At 43.1% G+C, this 16,098-nt stretch overlaps 1 protein-coding gene across 3 annotated transcripts in view; it reads left to right on the top strand.

Moving 5' to 3' along the window:
* Positions 1-3,896: 3,896 nt before the first annotated feature.
* Positions 3,897-16,098, top strand: part of SLC2A12 (solute carrier family 2 member 12) — a 51,942-nt gene continuing 39,740 nt past the window's right edge. For all 3 annotated transcript variants that reach the window (XM_090039638.1, XM_090039628.1, XM_090039618.1), the window contains exons 1-2: positions 3,897-4,186; positions 14,613-15,950. In XM_090039638.1, coding sequence (XP_089895764.1) covers positions 4,063-4,186; positions 14,613-15,950 — 1,462 coding nt within the window. In that variant the 5' untranslated portion in view covers positions 3,897-4,062. The remainder of the gene's footprint in view (positions 4,187-14,612; positions 15,951-16,098) is intronic.

The raw sequence follows: 16,098 nt of genomic DNA, 5'->3' as shown, positions 1-16,098 counted from the left end.
TTTGGAAAATTTCAGTTGAACAATAATTAATTAGGCACTTATAATTCAAAATCCACATAAAAGTTCCAGAAATTTCCTGAGAAGCAAACTTCTTTTCCTTAACTAACCCTGGCTGCATAAGGGAAATTGCCAGGTTATGATGACATATAGTAGGTATCTATATGGAATGGTTTTAGATGGGGAGAGTGGGTTCTGCATGTTGGTGTCACCTCTTATATATGACACATATTTTTTCATTTAGCATGCAAAATGGAGAGTTGTATCTGGAAAGAAAGACTGTTTATGTTGTTTAACAAGTTCCATAAGTAATATGTTTAGAAGTAGAAAACCTAGGAATAAGGAAAAGTTACAATCATAGCATTTCTCTCTGATTGTTGTTTTTAAAAAAGGAAACAATGCCTGTGTAACTAGCTATTCAAACTAATGAATCAAAAGCAGGTCAAAGAAGAAGATAGACATTTTACAATCCTACAAATACAGGATCGCCACTGGGTTTTCTTCACTAAGTTTTGGAATGGCAGTTTTGGAAAGGAAAAACAGGGCTCTAAAAATTCTTAACATTTGAGATGAGGGTGAAGATAAACCAAATGAATGTTTTCAGTTTTCTCTACTTTGTGCTCTCAGATCATCTTGATAAATCCTCGAGGGCGTTTTCTGTTTTCAGTCAAACAGATTCCTATCAAACATAATGGTAACACATGAAAACAAAATCAGTGGTAAACTTTTGTATTTGCAACTGTCTGAAGATGTGTCAAATTTTCTGCCCTGCACTTTCATTCACTTCTGTGAAACCAAAATTTAGGATATGAAAAAGTGTGGATGATTTCCAGCCCCACAAGAGAATGAAATGGGGAAGTCCATCATAGTTAGTCCCCTGTCCCCATGGATCTCCAGTGGGTCCCCTTTCTTACAATCACCCCATTCTTTGTTAGCTGCTAAGACCACCTAGTAATCATTCTGTGGTCCCAGCTGCTACTAGATCAATGGTTCTCAATCTTTTCGGACTCAGGGCACCCATTGGAAAACACCAGCTCTTAGCTTTCACTTGCTTTTTGACCTCAACAAATAATAGAGCAATTCTTCTGTTGCAAAATACTCAGAAAGACCACAACAGGCCAGATGTTTTTGATAGTATGGATTCTTACCTGAAATCTCTGTATTCACCTTGGGAATCATGTGTAGATATTTGCACACTGAACAGTATGGCACCCTTAAAAGGATCTCTTAGCAACCTGGAATGCCATGACACCCTGGTTGAGAATCATTGGTTTAGACCAGTGGTACTCAATCTCTTGGTTGGTCTGTGGGCTGGATCATGCCCTATGCTCTGGGACTGGGACCTACACTGCCTCTGCCCAGACCCATATACCTGGATTGGACCCCACATGGCTTTGGCTGACCCCTGTCCACCAGGATTGGGTCTGGAGGCCCTGCACTGCCCCCATCCAGTCCCACATGCTAAGATTGGGCCCTGGGGTCTGGGTATCAGACTCCATGCTGCCCTCATTTGGTCCCACATGCTGGGATCAGGGCCCACATGCCAGGATCAGACCCTGAGGCGCTGTGTCACCCTGACCTAGCCTCATTCACCAAGATCAGGCCTTGCATGGTGAGATTAGGCGCTGCAGCCTTGTACCACCTCTGCCTGGCCTTACATACCAGGATTGGACCCTGCGCCCCACTGCCAGTCACACTCTAGGATCGGGCCCTCTGCCTCCCTGCATTCTGGATCCAGTGAACAGGACCGTGCGGTCTGGCTCAGGGGGCTCCCCACAGGTCCAGAAATTTGGCAGCAGGGAGAGATGTCACTGTTTCCCCACTACCAAACTTTCAGACCCATAGGGAGCGGGGAAGCTGGATCACATGACACCAGGGGCCAAATCTGGCTTGAAGACCTGGGGTTGAGCACCCCTGCGCTAAAGTGAAATCTTGCATGCCTCTGGGTACTCGGTATCAGCTCAGAGCTGGAGGAAATTAATTACAGTGGGACTGAATCCATCAAGAAATCTGACCTCAAAAACTAGCTCTTAAGAGTGGGCAAGGAAGCCACACAAGTTCTTCCAAGGATGAGAATCTCAGAGGATGAACTTTAAAATGCCACATGGGGCAAAGCCCTAGCTTCAAAAATATCATTAAAGACAAAGGAATTAAGGGTTTCAGGCTGCAGAAGGTCTGAATAAGGGGTTAGCTGAAAGAGTATGAGTTTTGCCTGAAGGCCCTGTTTAGGGACAGAGCTGAGTCATGCAATATGCCAGCCCTTAGAAAAGGCTGGCTATAGATCAGATTGTCACATGGGAATCTTGTTATGGATAAATTTAGTCCTTGAAAAAAGTTTTCAGAACAAAATTACAGTGTTTTTCCTCCCATAGGAAGAGCCCACAATTATTGCCAAATATTCACAACGAAAACCACTGCATCTTTATGTCTCACGTGTGAATGTAATACACAAGTAGTGAGGGGGTTTTTTTTGGCGCAGCTCTGACAGCCTCCAAAAACATTTGATTCTTTGATATGCTCTTGCTTGAATTGAAAACAAAATAACAAGTGAAGGAAGGATTAGTCTGATGCATGTAACACAATGCCAAATGGACGGCTGGAAAAAAAAATTGGCCAGAAGAAATCTTAATCGAGTGGAGTCCAAAATGTTCAACCTTCTGGACCTAATGGTGACACATGTTGGAAAAGGCATTTCATTTCTCTTTTGTTGAATTGTCTTGTGAAGCAAAGGCTGAGTGATAAAGGTGTTTTGTGCCTGTTGTAATTATAGCAAAAAATGTTTGGGATGATTCCTTCCTGAATATGTTACCAGCTTCCCACCTCTGGCCCCACTTTCACCTTCCCTCTCCCCTTGTTTCCAAATGTTGATAAAATAAACAAAAGTTAAAACAAAATGATAACAAGAAAAAGAAAGTAATCAATCCAACATCAAGTCTTCCCAACACTAATAGCTAGACTGTGTAATACTTCTTCACACTGGGGAAAATTTATATGAATAGTGTCAGTTGAGTCAATGGGCCTACTAGGAAGCAGATGCTTACTAATATGAATAAGAGAGAATCTAGTTTTACACATGTAATTCATCATTCACTGTTGTTACCTTTTATTTTCCCCTCTCTCTCACCTTTTGTTCAGTGTCCTCCCTTGGTTTCACTGTAGCTAATGGAAATTTTGACTCCTTAGCAGGTCTCAGGATTGAGCCTTTTGACTACCTATTCCTTGGCAGGAGGTTGTCTTTTTATTTATCCATAAATATTGTATAAATCAAGGTTCCCAAATTTTTTCTTATTGAGTACCCCCTTACAGATTTACCAGCTGCCTGCGTACCCCTAACAACATAGGCCTTATATTTTAACCCTTTAAATGCCAGTTGTTGTTATGAAAATGAAATATGTCATTACACAATTTTTCCCATGTACCCTCCAGAGATGTCTTGCATACCCCCAGAGGTACATGTGCCACAGTTTGGGAACCCCTGATATAAATTGTTAAAAATATGCTGCCACCACCACTGGGTACTACACTTCAGAACTGAAGGAATGACACTGCTTTAGTGCCTGGTATTTCTCATTATAACTCGTCCATAATTTAAAAGAATTAAGTGATACCATCTGTGTGTTTTCAGTGCCCCAACTTTAGCTGACACAGCAAATGTTTTAAATCCCCCCCTTTGTGTTCGTACCCTGTAAAGAAAATAAAAGGTATATGAAAGTGAGAGAGACCCTTTAAGCTAATGGCTAAAGAATGTGCTTTGAGCTCTATGAGAATGCCTAATGTCTTCAACTATTTGTTTAAAGGCAAAAACAATACTTCCAAAAGATGGCCCTCCCACTTGCCTGTGATAGGCTACCAGGAATAGCAACAGCCTGTGTCACTGGAAAGGGCAAAGCTTTCTGAAATAGAAACAAAGTTGTTCACAAATCACTTTGTGGCTTACATTTAGTTTCTGTATGTTTCTGTAACGTGCTGCCATGAGGAGACTAAACTGTACACTGGTTGTCGGCATGAGAAGGGGAACTGCCCTGTGAAGTGTTTCAATCGTAAAGTGCAGGATAGAGCTGTTGAATGGCAATGGTACCTATGGAGAGCACCGAGGACCTCAGTCAGCAGTGCCAGAAAATGACAGCAGAGGAGACCGATGATAATAACAGATGCAGCAGCAACCTACATGAGCTTCCCTCTCCGACAGGTAAAGTGACATGGTCTGAAAACCAGCTGTTAATGAATAGGAGCAAACGTGTAACTATTGTTTAGGTTTTCAGGAAAATAATAGCCTGGCAAAATCCAGGGGGATGCTAAATTAATATTGTCTGTTTGTCCCCTGATTCCTGGCATTACGAGAGAAGGGAAATCTAAACAAAGAAGGAAATATCAGCTTAATTGTAATGGGTATACAAGATATTTTTCCTCAGGCCCATAGTTCATGCACGCATGGTCTAATCTGTAAATCCTGTTGCTTTTTGCAGATTAGTCACCTGAAAGATCAAAAGATTCTTTGGCACCTGTAGCAGCAACCATACACACTAAGGATCAAATTCAGCCCTCCGAGTGGAAACATTGGCATCCATTGACCTTAATAAGAGAAGCACTTGCACATCCCAGTGGTACCTTTGGCTCTGTATCTGCACCCTGAAAATCCACTAAGAATTTCTTCTGATGAGCGTATTTGCAAGTGCAGTAGCCAAATGCAGTATTTTTACATCTTTCTGTTTTAATTGTTGATTACACCAAGGTCATTGTTACATATACATATTCTTTACTCTTACTATGATCAGGAGTAGATGACAGTTATATTCTGTGCCCATAACTTAAAAATTCAGCTGGGTATGAAAAGAAAACTGTCACTTAAATTAGAGAGTACTATGCTCACGTTAATGTTGTTCATTTAAAAGTATATGAATTGTAATGAACTTGCACTAGCCCATATATGTTTAAACCCCTTTGGCACCAATACCTTCACCGCAGTTTAATAAAACGTTCAAGTCCAGTAATATCCACTGATATCTGGGATCACAGGAAGGAATTGAAGCTAGATTTAATCACAAACAGGAAGCCATTCAGTTTGTTCCCATACTACTACTGGCTGTCCTAGGGTACAAGGAAGAAAATGCAGATTGTTTTAGGATGGTATAGTGAATGGAAGCAATACAATTAAAATACACAAACAGTAAGGCAGTGGTTTTCAACCTTTTTAGAATCAAGGGATCCCTTGTTATATTCAAGGTACCCCTTGGAAAATGCCAGCTCTTAGCTTTAACTTATTTTTGGAAAAAAATAACATGGCAATTCTTCTTTTGCAAAGAACACAAAAATACCACAACAGGCAGAATGGTTTTGACACTATGGATCCCTATTTGAAATCCCCGTGTTAATCTTGTGAATCATACGGAGGTGTTTGTAACAGTGCTAAAATTGCAGTGTACCTTGAAGCACCCTTAAAAGGATCTCACTTCACCCTAGTTAAGGGTCACTAGTGTAGACTCAGTATAGAACAAGGACTATGGCTGGAACAACTTATGCAATTTAAACAGCTGGCCTCATGCTCAGAAAGTAAAGCCAAAGTCTTGATGACAACAATGCTTTAGAAATAAGATTAAGAGAATAAGAGACAGACACTGTACATGGAGAAACTTAGGGGACAGCATTAAGGAAGAAGGACAAGGCCACCATGTCACCCTTATGGACTTTTCACATACTTTCTAAGAAGCTGAAATTGGTTTTGGTGGATGAGAATCCTGGAGAATGTATTATTTCCCATTGCTGTTAGTACTCTCAGATGTCCTAGAGGCCCCAAGATCCTAGTCCCTGTCCACAAAAGCACAAAGAATAAATGAACAAAGGATGGGAGAAAGTAAGAATTACCATCCCCAGCTTAGACCTGAGGCAAAGAGGAATTAAGCCATTTGCACATGTCCAGTCTATGGCAAAACATAGGACCGAGCCCAGTGCCTTAACCATAACCAACCATCCCCTTCCTCTACCCCGAGCCTTAAACATCACAAGGGTGCATGGGGAAAGGGATGCTTCTAGTTCCTTATCAGCCCAGAGGCCATATTTCCAGGGGCAAATGCTACTCTGCTAATCACTTTCTCTAGTACTGTGCCTTGTTACCCTTGGCTGGGTCTACCTGTGTCTGCCAAAGAGCATCACAGAAAAAGGTAAATATCTAACAGATACATTAATTACCATATAGGTTTACCTGCAGAAATTAAGGAAGAGAGTATGAGAAAGTGCTCTAGAGAAGGAATACACCTCTACCCTCTCCTGAGCTTCTTGTTTCATTCCCCCTATATTCAACTTGCGCCATTTAGAGTATCAGTAGAGCACCCATTTGGGACAAAAGGATGTGGATGGGGAATAACTGGATCATGAATGCTGGCAGATATGTTTGTATTTTGCACAGCTTGTGGGCTTCAAAATTAGGAAAAGTAATAAAAATGAGGACACTTATGGTATGTCCAGACGAGCCCACACATGCCTCTTGCAGTATCTCAAACCCTTTTGAGATGCTGCAAGATGCACGTGCAGGAACAAAAAAATGTTCTCCACACTGCAAATTTGCAGCGGGGGAGCAACATTATACCCCTGGATATCCAAGGGTCAAACAATACCCTAGGGGGGAAAAAATAGGTCAGGGCATGGTTCCAGACCATGCCCTGAGACAACTGGAGGCTCAGTCCTCCACAGAGACACTCTGGCAGCCTGCCAGAGTGCCTCTGTGGTTGGCCCTTTCTCTGGTCCAGAAGCACACTGCAGGGACACAGAAGCAAGCTGCAGGGACCTGGACCTGGCTTCTGCCAGGTAAATAGGGGGTTGGGGGGATGGAGGAGGGGGGAGGGGAGGGGACCTTCCTCAACTCCCCATTTATTTCCGCCACCCCCTGTTTGTTCCCTCCACTCCTGGTTCTTTCCCTCCGCTCCCCATTCATTCTCCTCACTCCCTGTTCATTCCCCCCTCCCCCTGTTTGTTAACCCAGCTCTCTGCTCCCTCTCCCAGCCCTCTCCCCCCACACTCACCGGCAGGAGCAAAGAAGCAGCAGGAAGCTGGTGGCGAGAGCTGGGGAAGTCTCCATCTCATTTCTTGGGAAGCTGGAGACAGCAGGGGAACAAGCAGGAAGCTGAAGACAGCCTTTGAAGACATTCCCCTGTTATCTTCAGCCTCCTGCTCATTCCCCTGCTGTCTCCAGGGCTGGAGATGAGCAGGAGAAGGAGCAGGGGGCTGTAGAGAGCAGGAGGCTGGAGACAAGCCCCTGAAGATAAGCTGGATACCTCCCCTGATCTCTCCAGCCTTCTGCTCATTCTCTGCCACTGCTGGTGAGTGGGGAGTGGGGGCAGGCTGAAAAAGCAAGCAGGGAGCTGGGGGAATGAACGAGGAGGGAAATGAATGGGAGATGGGGGAATGAATGGGGGTAGGGGGACGAATGAGGAGCTGGGGGAACCAATGGGGGTGGGGGGAATAAGCCTTCTGCTCATTCTCCTATTCTCTCCAGCCTCCTGCTTGTTCTGCTCATCTCTAGCCTCTGGAGGCTGGAGAAGAGTCAAGAAATAAGCAGAGGGCTGGAGATCAGCAGGGGGCTTGGGGTACGCTGTAGCCCCTGGGGGAGCCTGGAACCCTGCAGGCAGGATAGTCCATGTGCTGGGGCAGGGGACCGCTGATGACCCGTAGGGAGTAAATGCAGGTGCGCGTACACCCCCTGAGCGTGACAGTGCATCCCCTCAGAAAAGGTGCCGCCAACACAGTCGGCAGTGCCTGCGGAAGGTCGCCACTTGCCACCACCCCCCCTGCCACCAATGGCATCTGAAGGCAGTCATCAATTGCTGCTGGCCACCGCTGTCACTGCCATCAGTGTCTGCAGGTGGTTGCCAACCCCTGGTTGGCACTCGCCACCCCTCCCTCCACTGCCGACAGCCCCGGTGATATCAGCAGGAGTTCCCCACTTACCGCTGCCACCACACGCTGCCATCACCAGTGCCGCCATGCCCTACCAGTGGCTGGAGGCACACAGTGTTCATGCAGGGGACCCACCCCTCCTAAGCAGCCCTTACACCCGTAGTCCCCCTACACCTACCCACACACTGACTCACATCCCTCCACACCCACCCACATCCCTCCACCCCACTTCCCATCCCCTCCTACAATCCCCACATCCCCCCATCACATACCCACCATGTGATAAGGAAGCCAAAAGTAAACATGAAAACATATAGATATTAGGATTTATTTTATTTGGATGCTAGAGACACTGCTAGGCTTCCAGTTTTCTTTAACATTGAAAATATAGCCAAAAAACATTGACCATCTGATCAATCCCCCTTTTTCTCTTTCTCTTGTTCTAATTGTGGAAGAATATGGATTTTGGGGCATTTTAAAAAGTGAATTTGTGATGCTACTTCACCCGTCTAGCTGACACAAGGGGCTACTGTCCCCAGATACTAAGTGGTTGGGCCTCAGAAGCTCCTGAGGGCAAGGAGCCCTGAGCTGCTGGCCAGGGCAGGTTTTTATACTGCTGGGGCCAGCACAGGCTCTAGCTCCCCCTGGCACCAGATCTGGGAAGAGCCAGGCAAGGTTATTTTGCCCCAAGTGGCACAATTTGCCCCACAACAAAGTGCATGTCTGAGCCAAATGCCCCAGCTCAAATTTGCACCGCTTCTTTTTGAGCTGTTGCAAGCGCACATGCCTGCATGTGTGGACATGCCCTTAGAGTTCTCAGATCCTCAGTCAAGCATGTCCTCCTGGGCACTCACTAAGTTGCTCTGCTTGGGACCCACATACCAGACCCATGTGCTTTCACACTTTCTCAAGTCAGAGCAGTACCTTGGCACAACCCTTTCTTCTCTGTTTCTACAAACACCTGTGGGAGAGAAAATCTTTTTCATCACTTCTGAGAACTGGAAGCTCTTCAGTTCAATTGCATAGCCCCCAGGAGTAGTACTGGCTCCCTTGGCCTCTCCAATTACTTAACACTCCCTTTCCCAGTGCCCCAGGCTTTCTGTGTTACAATCTGCCTCAACCCGAACACCTGATAGTTGAAGCAAACAGACACACTCTAAAAATAATCAGTTACCCTGCACTGCTCAACAGAAGTAGAGACCCATATAAAATAAAGAGCACCTGTATGGCATTCCTTCATTCATTTCCTCACCACTTCTGATTTGCCTGTGGCATTTGAGTCAATATCTTGTAAGGAGTCTCAGGTCCTTCCTCTTCTGCCTGTGGCTTCTCCTCTGTAGCAAGGAATTTCCTTGACCTGACTAGTCAGTTTTCTGAAACTCTCTCTGGCCCCTTATGGTAGGTCTTCACTGATACCAAGATTTGACTGAGGCTTGCCATGTGAGCTGCCCATCTCTGTCTATACCTTACCATGTGCCAAAGCATTGTGCTTTCTGGTCTGTGAGTAGAGCCCTTTCACAAACCAGCCTGAAGACTCCTTATCTGTCTTTCTGTGCTTGGCTGTCACTGGTGGCAGTAGAGACAGGAAGTAGGGTACAGATGGACAGGGAACTGTGGGGCTGTGGTGGGCAGACTCCCCGTGTTCATAGTGTCTAGTACCCAGGTGAGAAAGGGTGGGGTAAGAAAAGGATCCACCTCGGACCCTGGTTCTCATCAGAGCTTCTGAGCTTGGGCTGGATGAAGTTGAGGGGTCACCATAGGGGTTTACTGTGTGGCAGGTTGGAGATTTGAGTTTGGGGGAGTCCTTCAGTCTATCCCTGGTTTAGTGAAAGGGTCCCTGGAGCCTGTGCCTTTTGTTCCCCTCTTCTCAAAGCTTGTGTCATCTTCCAGTTCACTCTCCCTGGAACAGTCCACAGCTCCAAATCCTGCCTGGGAAAACTGGACTTCTCCCACACAGATGTGCTCCTTAGCCTCCCCATTGTCTTGTCAGTGTAGTCTTATAAACATATTAATGACTTTTTTATTTGTTCAGTAGCTTCGTCAGCTCCATAAAACCTATGCAGGGTTTATGATATGTGACAGACTTCCTGTCAGCCCATTGCTGGCCTGCTGTGAATGGAGGGGTTGGGAAAATGAATACACAGCATTCATAAAATGAATCAGAATTCATTAGTTGGACAAGGACAGGTCCTCCAAATTGTCACAAGCAAATGAGGAATTTATAATTTCATAAACTGATTATTAAAAGATAAGGGCAAAGCCTAATACAGCCATGTTGATTTATATTAGCTGAGGATCTGGCCCAGAATAAACTGCCAGGTGAAGGCTGCTGAAGTCTTGCAAAAGTCTTGAAACAGATATTAAGGAAACATCTAGGACACAGCTTGGCAACGTATTACTGCCCTAAACCAGAGTTAGCGACCTGGCTCCCTGCCATGGACTGCAAATTCCACCCTTCCCCAACTCTGTGCCTCCCCCTGGGAGCTCTTTTCTTAAAAATATCCATTTTCTTACCCCAAATTACTTCTAAGACAATAGAGAAAGGCAATGGATTGAAAAACATCATCTATTTCCAGACACCAGCAAAGAAGTCTAGATTGGAACTAATGATGTAGATATGAAATACTCCATATCCATTACCAATGTCCTCTCTGTGTCAGAAAATTTCTTTTTTCTAGATGGTTTTCATTCTTCTATTACAAATAATAAACAATTATAATATGGCAAGCAGTTTTATTTACACTTTTTGAAACAATACAGCTCCCTTGTTATAAACACAACGAAACTGAATTGCGTTTTAAGGAGGAATTGAAAAAAAAAAGACGCAGGTGCTTTTGTGCACACAGGAAATCTCTGTGACTGGAGTAATGTGAAATAGGAGGCTGCCATGATATGCTGGAAGAGGTTATTTCTGCTACAAATTGAAGGAGAGGTTAAGTTGACTTTTGGTGGAGTCACTTCTCTCTGAAAGCTTGTAAATGTCTGTGCCAAAGAGAATTTATCCATGCAGCTTGTAAAATACACTTAAAGAACAAATACGTTGCCTTTGGAATACATCATACTGCACCAAATTTAAAAATTTACTGGAAAGGATGTATAAGATATTTATTCCCCCTTCTTCACCGTTCATTTCAAATCACACAAGTTGAACATTGTACTATACTGTGACTAAAATGTTTTTCAGTATAAACATTTCCAGCAAATTTTCTTAAAGATAAGTTGGCTTGCCAGGTGATGTTGCTTTCTCTCTTGATGACGGGTGTGAGCAAGTATTTTTTTTTACATGGGAAAACAAATTAATATATTTTCTAAGTTCTTTGCAGTTCCAGTCGCATAACCATGGGCTATGGTGTTTATCACAGGCAAGAGAGGACATTTTTGTGGAAGTCCCTCATTAAAATATTAGCAGCATCTGACTGTGTATTGCTATATATTTTATAGGCCTCTCATAAAAATAAGAGGCATACTCTTAAGAAACTTTCTTCAAAAGGAATGCCTATAGACTCCCATTGCCAGGAGTTACACAAAAAGCAAATATAAAAAGGCACATTGTTAAAGCTAATGCAAACAACCTTATCTGGAAATTTGAAGGCAAAACTAACATTAAAGTCAGTGACAATTCTGTCTGGGTAAAGACTGAGGGAAAGCCGAGTAGAAATCTTAGGATTTAGCCTCCTTAGGAATTTTGGCTAAAAAAGACAGGATAAGCAAGGGTCTTTAAGGTTTGGACCAGTAGTGGTAAAACACAGCAATGCATTGTTTCAGGTAGCTATCCTATTCCATTGACTTCTCCAACCAATAGCTAAAGGAAGCATATTTTTTCTCCCTCTACTACTAATACAGTGCAAGCAGAGAATCAAAAACTGAAAAAGAAAAGAGAAATTAAGTTTCTTCAATTACATTAAAGATTATGTTACATATACCGTGGGCCAGATTTTTAGCAAGAAAAACAAGGTAGGTCAACCAAAGTAAATATTAGTACTAATTTATTTATAGCTTTTGCTAAAATGATGCAGAAAAATTAACAATAAAATTATGTATAATAATAAAATGACATAATTTGTGGTTACTGGCATATTACCCACTCTACTAATTTAAATGAAGTAAAAATGAACATAAGCTACAATGAATAGAATAACAAAATCAAAACCAGGAAATTCTATTTGGTTTTGGCTCTTAAAATGCAAATCACTGAAGTAAATGGTCCCTAGCCCAGTTTACTTCCTCTGAAAGTCTGACCCAAGGTGTAACTATGCAAAGTACAGCCTGAAGCAAGGCTAATGGTCTTAGCTCCTGCACACATAAAATTCACTATAACAAAGACCTTGATCACAGCAATTAAAACTTAATAGGCCAGATATCTTTCTCCTTTCACACCACTTTTCAGCCAAGGAGGTTGAGCTACATGTTAAAACCTGCCCCAGAAGAGTTAGTTGAAGGAGGTTGCATCTACACATGCTATTAATCTACACATGCTATTAATGAGCTTTAAGCTTGTTGCACATTAAAATAAAGTGCAGCAAACTTTCCCCAAGTGCATGTCTATACATGTACCTGTCAGGAGCAAATTTGCTCCCAATGGGAGCAGATCAATGGAGGGCCACTCCTGCTTTGCTCTGCCTAGGAGGAGCTCTGTGCTCCCCCAGCTGGAAGCCCTGGGCTGGCAGAGGGCACTGAGGTCAGGCCTGGGTTCTGGGGGGCAGAGGAAGCTCTCCCACCTTTGGGTCAGCTGCCTCCCACCCATGTGCCCCGATCAGCAAAGGTGGGAGCAGTGAAACTGTTCCTTGCCCTGGGCAGGTGCCTTCCTCCCAGCCCTGCATCCTGATCAATAGATCAGAGCAGGGGCTGGGAAATAGTCAGCTGCCTGCCTCCCAGTGCCATACCCTGTTGGTGCAGGGGCTGGGAGGCAGCTGCCCCAGGGAGGGAACAGTTTCCCTGCCCCCTGCTGCCTGGGCTGCCTGGGAATAATTTACCACAGTAGCTACTGTGCAGTAAATCCACACTCTTTATCTACAGGTAGTAGTCAACCATGCAACAGACTAATTTACTGCATAGTAAATGCTGCTCATGTGTAGATGGTGACACTTTACTGTGCTGTATATTAGTCTACTGTGCAGTAAACCATCTCATGTAGATGTGCCTGGATGAACTCCACTTTGTCACAAACACCATTTCTCTGTGGTATATATCTCTACAACTGTAATATCAGAAACAGTTCACTTGATCTCTAGTTGTGTGATAGCCAACATCATGCTGAGAAAAAGTTGTACTGAGAAAAGAATAAACTCAACAATAATAAACAAGAATTATCCATGAAAGAGTAGGGTGCAAGGACTTCTCAACAAGCCCAATATGATCAGTTACATCTAGCTTGGGACAATAAACAATGATTCTCAGTTGTAGAAAACAAGTTTATTTTAAAGTGGAAACACAATAGACATATGTTCTCCATTTTGTCTTCTTTTTCACCATCTGGTTTTTATTGCTGTTAGGGCAGCCATTAGAAACAATGTGAAATATCTGATCTTTGTATTATAAAGAATTCTAAGATTAGTAAAGAGTGAACTCCCAATGATTCAAAAGTTTGAACCTTCAGTAAGGTTGGCTTATCTGAAATTGCTACATTCTCTAGATGAGCAAGATCTGTTTGTCAGCCTCGCCCTGGTTACCAGTGGATAAATCCTTGTGTAGGCGTCTAAATGACACCGACATCCACAAAAAGTGATTGGATAAACCCCATTCCAGTCACTGAAAACCCTCTTAGGAGCCTTTGTTTACGCCCAGGAAAATCCCTTAGGCACCTAGATCTAGACTTATGAGCATGCTCAGAAGTAATCCAGTTTGAAAAGTTAGGTACCAAACTCCTGTCCAAATTCTTTTGTGATCCAGATTGCAGGTAGAAGGTGATCACAAAACACACCTAACCACACTGACAGCATTGAGTTCAGCAAGGTTACTCTTTACTTAAGGAGAAGACTATCATGGCTAAAATAGCTTAATGGTTGGAGTGTTTACCCAGGATGTGGGAAACTTGTGTTCTAGGGCCTCCATTTAGTCTCTGAACTACTCCCATTGGCTGTGTGGGGAGCCTAGGTACCTGACCCTATTTGGTTCACCCTCCTGTGGCAAGGCATTTGTTTTTAAATGTTGTAATATCTGAGTGGAAACTTTTATAAAATGACTTAGATCAGGCCCTATAGTTTATGTCACAGAGACATGCCACCAGAATCAGCATTCTTGTTGTCACCCTTAGCCAAGCAAAGACACAGGATAAGAGTTTATTTATAGAAAATAAACTCTTGTGTTACTTGTAAAAGTGCCTCTTCTAGTTAGGGTTGGAAAATGTAGTTGCATAGCTTACTTGATTACATCCCATGATATGCTTTTTTGTGTGGATGGGTGTTCAGTAACCTGGTTAGTAGATTTGCGTTCTGTTTTTACAGAAGGCTTATTTATTTAGGGCCTGATCAAAACAGCTCAGGTCTAAGGATTGGTAATCCTTTTATTGGCTTCTGTGATCTTATGATAAAAGGGAAATATGCATTTTTTCTGTCTTTAGCAACATCATCTCTGATATGTCCAATGGTTTTGGGTTCTTATGTATTTGTTTCTATTGTTTTGCCCAGATTTAGGGCAAGGTTTTGACCCCTGGTTTCTAAAATAAGTTTTTTACTGATTATCGCAATGATACAGAACTTACTGTTTTTCTTTTTCTTTAATTCCAGGATGTGGAATGTTTACCTTTCTGTCATCTACCATTGCTGCCATCAGTGGACTTCTAATGGGTTATGAATTAGGACTTATCTCAGGGGCTCTTCTCCAGCTGAGCAGTATACTAATGCTCTCTTGCAAACAGCAGGAAATAGTCGTAAGCTCCATCCTTATTGGGGCCTTACTAGCATCACTTACTGGTGGATTCCTGATTGACCGATTTGGAAGGAGAATTGCTATTATTGTAGCATCTTCTTTATTTGTATTGGGAAGTCTGATCTTGATACCCAGTGCATCATATGGGATACTTATTGTAGGCCGGATCATTATAGGCATTTCCATATCATTATCCTCAATTGCAACATGTGTATATATTGCTGAGATTGCACCGCAGCATAGAAGAGGCCTACTTGTGTCATTAAATGAACTTATGATTGTGACTGGCTTTCTTTTTGCCTACATTTCAAATTATGTATTTGCCAGCGTTTCTCAAGGCTGGAAATACATGTTTGGCCTTGCAATGCCATTAGGGGCTTTGCAAGCTGTTGCTATGTATTTCCTTCCCCCAAGTCCTCGGTTTCTTGTTATGAAAGGTAATGAAGAAGCTGCTAGCAAGGTACTGGGGAGGCTAAGGGCAACTTCAGACACTGCTGAAGAACTCATTGCCATCAAGTCTTCCTTGAAAGATGAACATCAGTATGGTTTCTTGGACCTATTTCGTTCAAAAGACAATATGAGGGCACGAATGCTAATAGGTCTCACCCTAGCGTTTTTTGTGCAAACAACAGGACAACCTAACATTTTATTTTATGCATCGACTGTTCTGAAGTCAGTTGGGTTTCAGAGCAATGAAGCAGCTAGCTTGGCCTCTACTGGAGTGGGAGTGGTGAAAGTAGTCAGCACAATCCCAGCCATCAGTTTTGTGGATCAAGTTGGAAGCAAAACTTTTCTGTGTATTGGTTCTTCTCTTATGGCAGTGTCTCTAGTCACCATGGGTTTGGTGAATTTTAATTTACATATGAACTTCACAAATATCTGTAGAAGCCAGTCTCTAGAAGATTCAGTTTTTCATGGATCAGGAAACCTGACTGCCAGTAATGACAGTCTCAGGAACCAGTTTGGCAGTATGACTTCACAGGATGGAATATCACTAAATACACTAAAGAAATCTAAAATGGCTAAAACAGAGGAACAGAACAGGACAGTTTTGGAAGGAGACATGATCTCTACAGGAAGTCAAATGAGATCGAACATCAAAACAGAAACTGTGGAAGTCCCACTACTTCTGAAATGGATCTCTCTGGCTAGCTTGCTTGTTTATGTTGCTGCTTTCTCCATTGGTCTGGGACCAAGTAAGTGGTTCATATTTTTTATTTCTTATAATGCATTATTTACAAAGGGGTTAAGTGCTAATGTAAAGCATCCATGAATCACTGAAAAGTTAAGTTTTCAGTTTACTGAAGGCAAAGCATGGTAAACAGCAGCCCAAGCTTTCAGCAT

Source organism: Crocodylus siamensis, chromosome 1 (assembly GCF_052110815.1).
Source record: "Crocodylus siamensis isolate JL-2025a chromosome 1, ASM5211081v1, whole genome shotgun sequence".
Taxonomy (NCBI): domain Eukaryota; kingdom Metazoa; phylum Chordata; order Crocodylia; family Crocodylidae; genus Crocodylus; species Crocodylus siamensis.
This window is presented reverse-complemented; position numbering and strand designations above follow the sequence as displayed.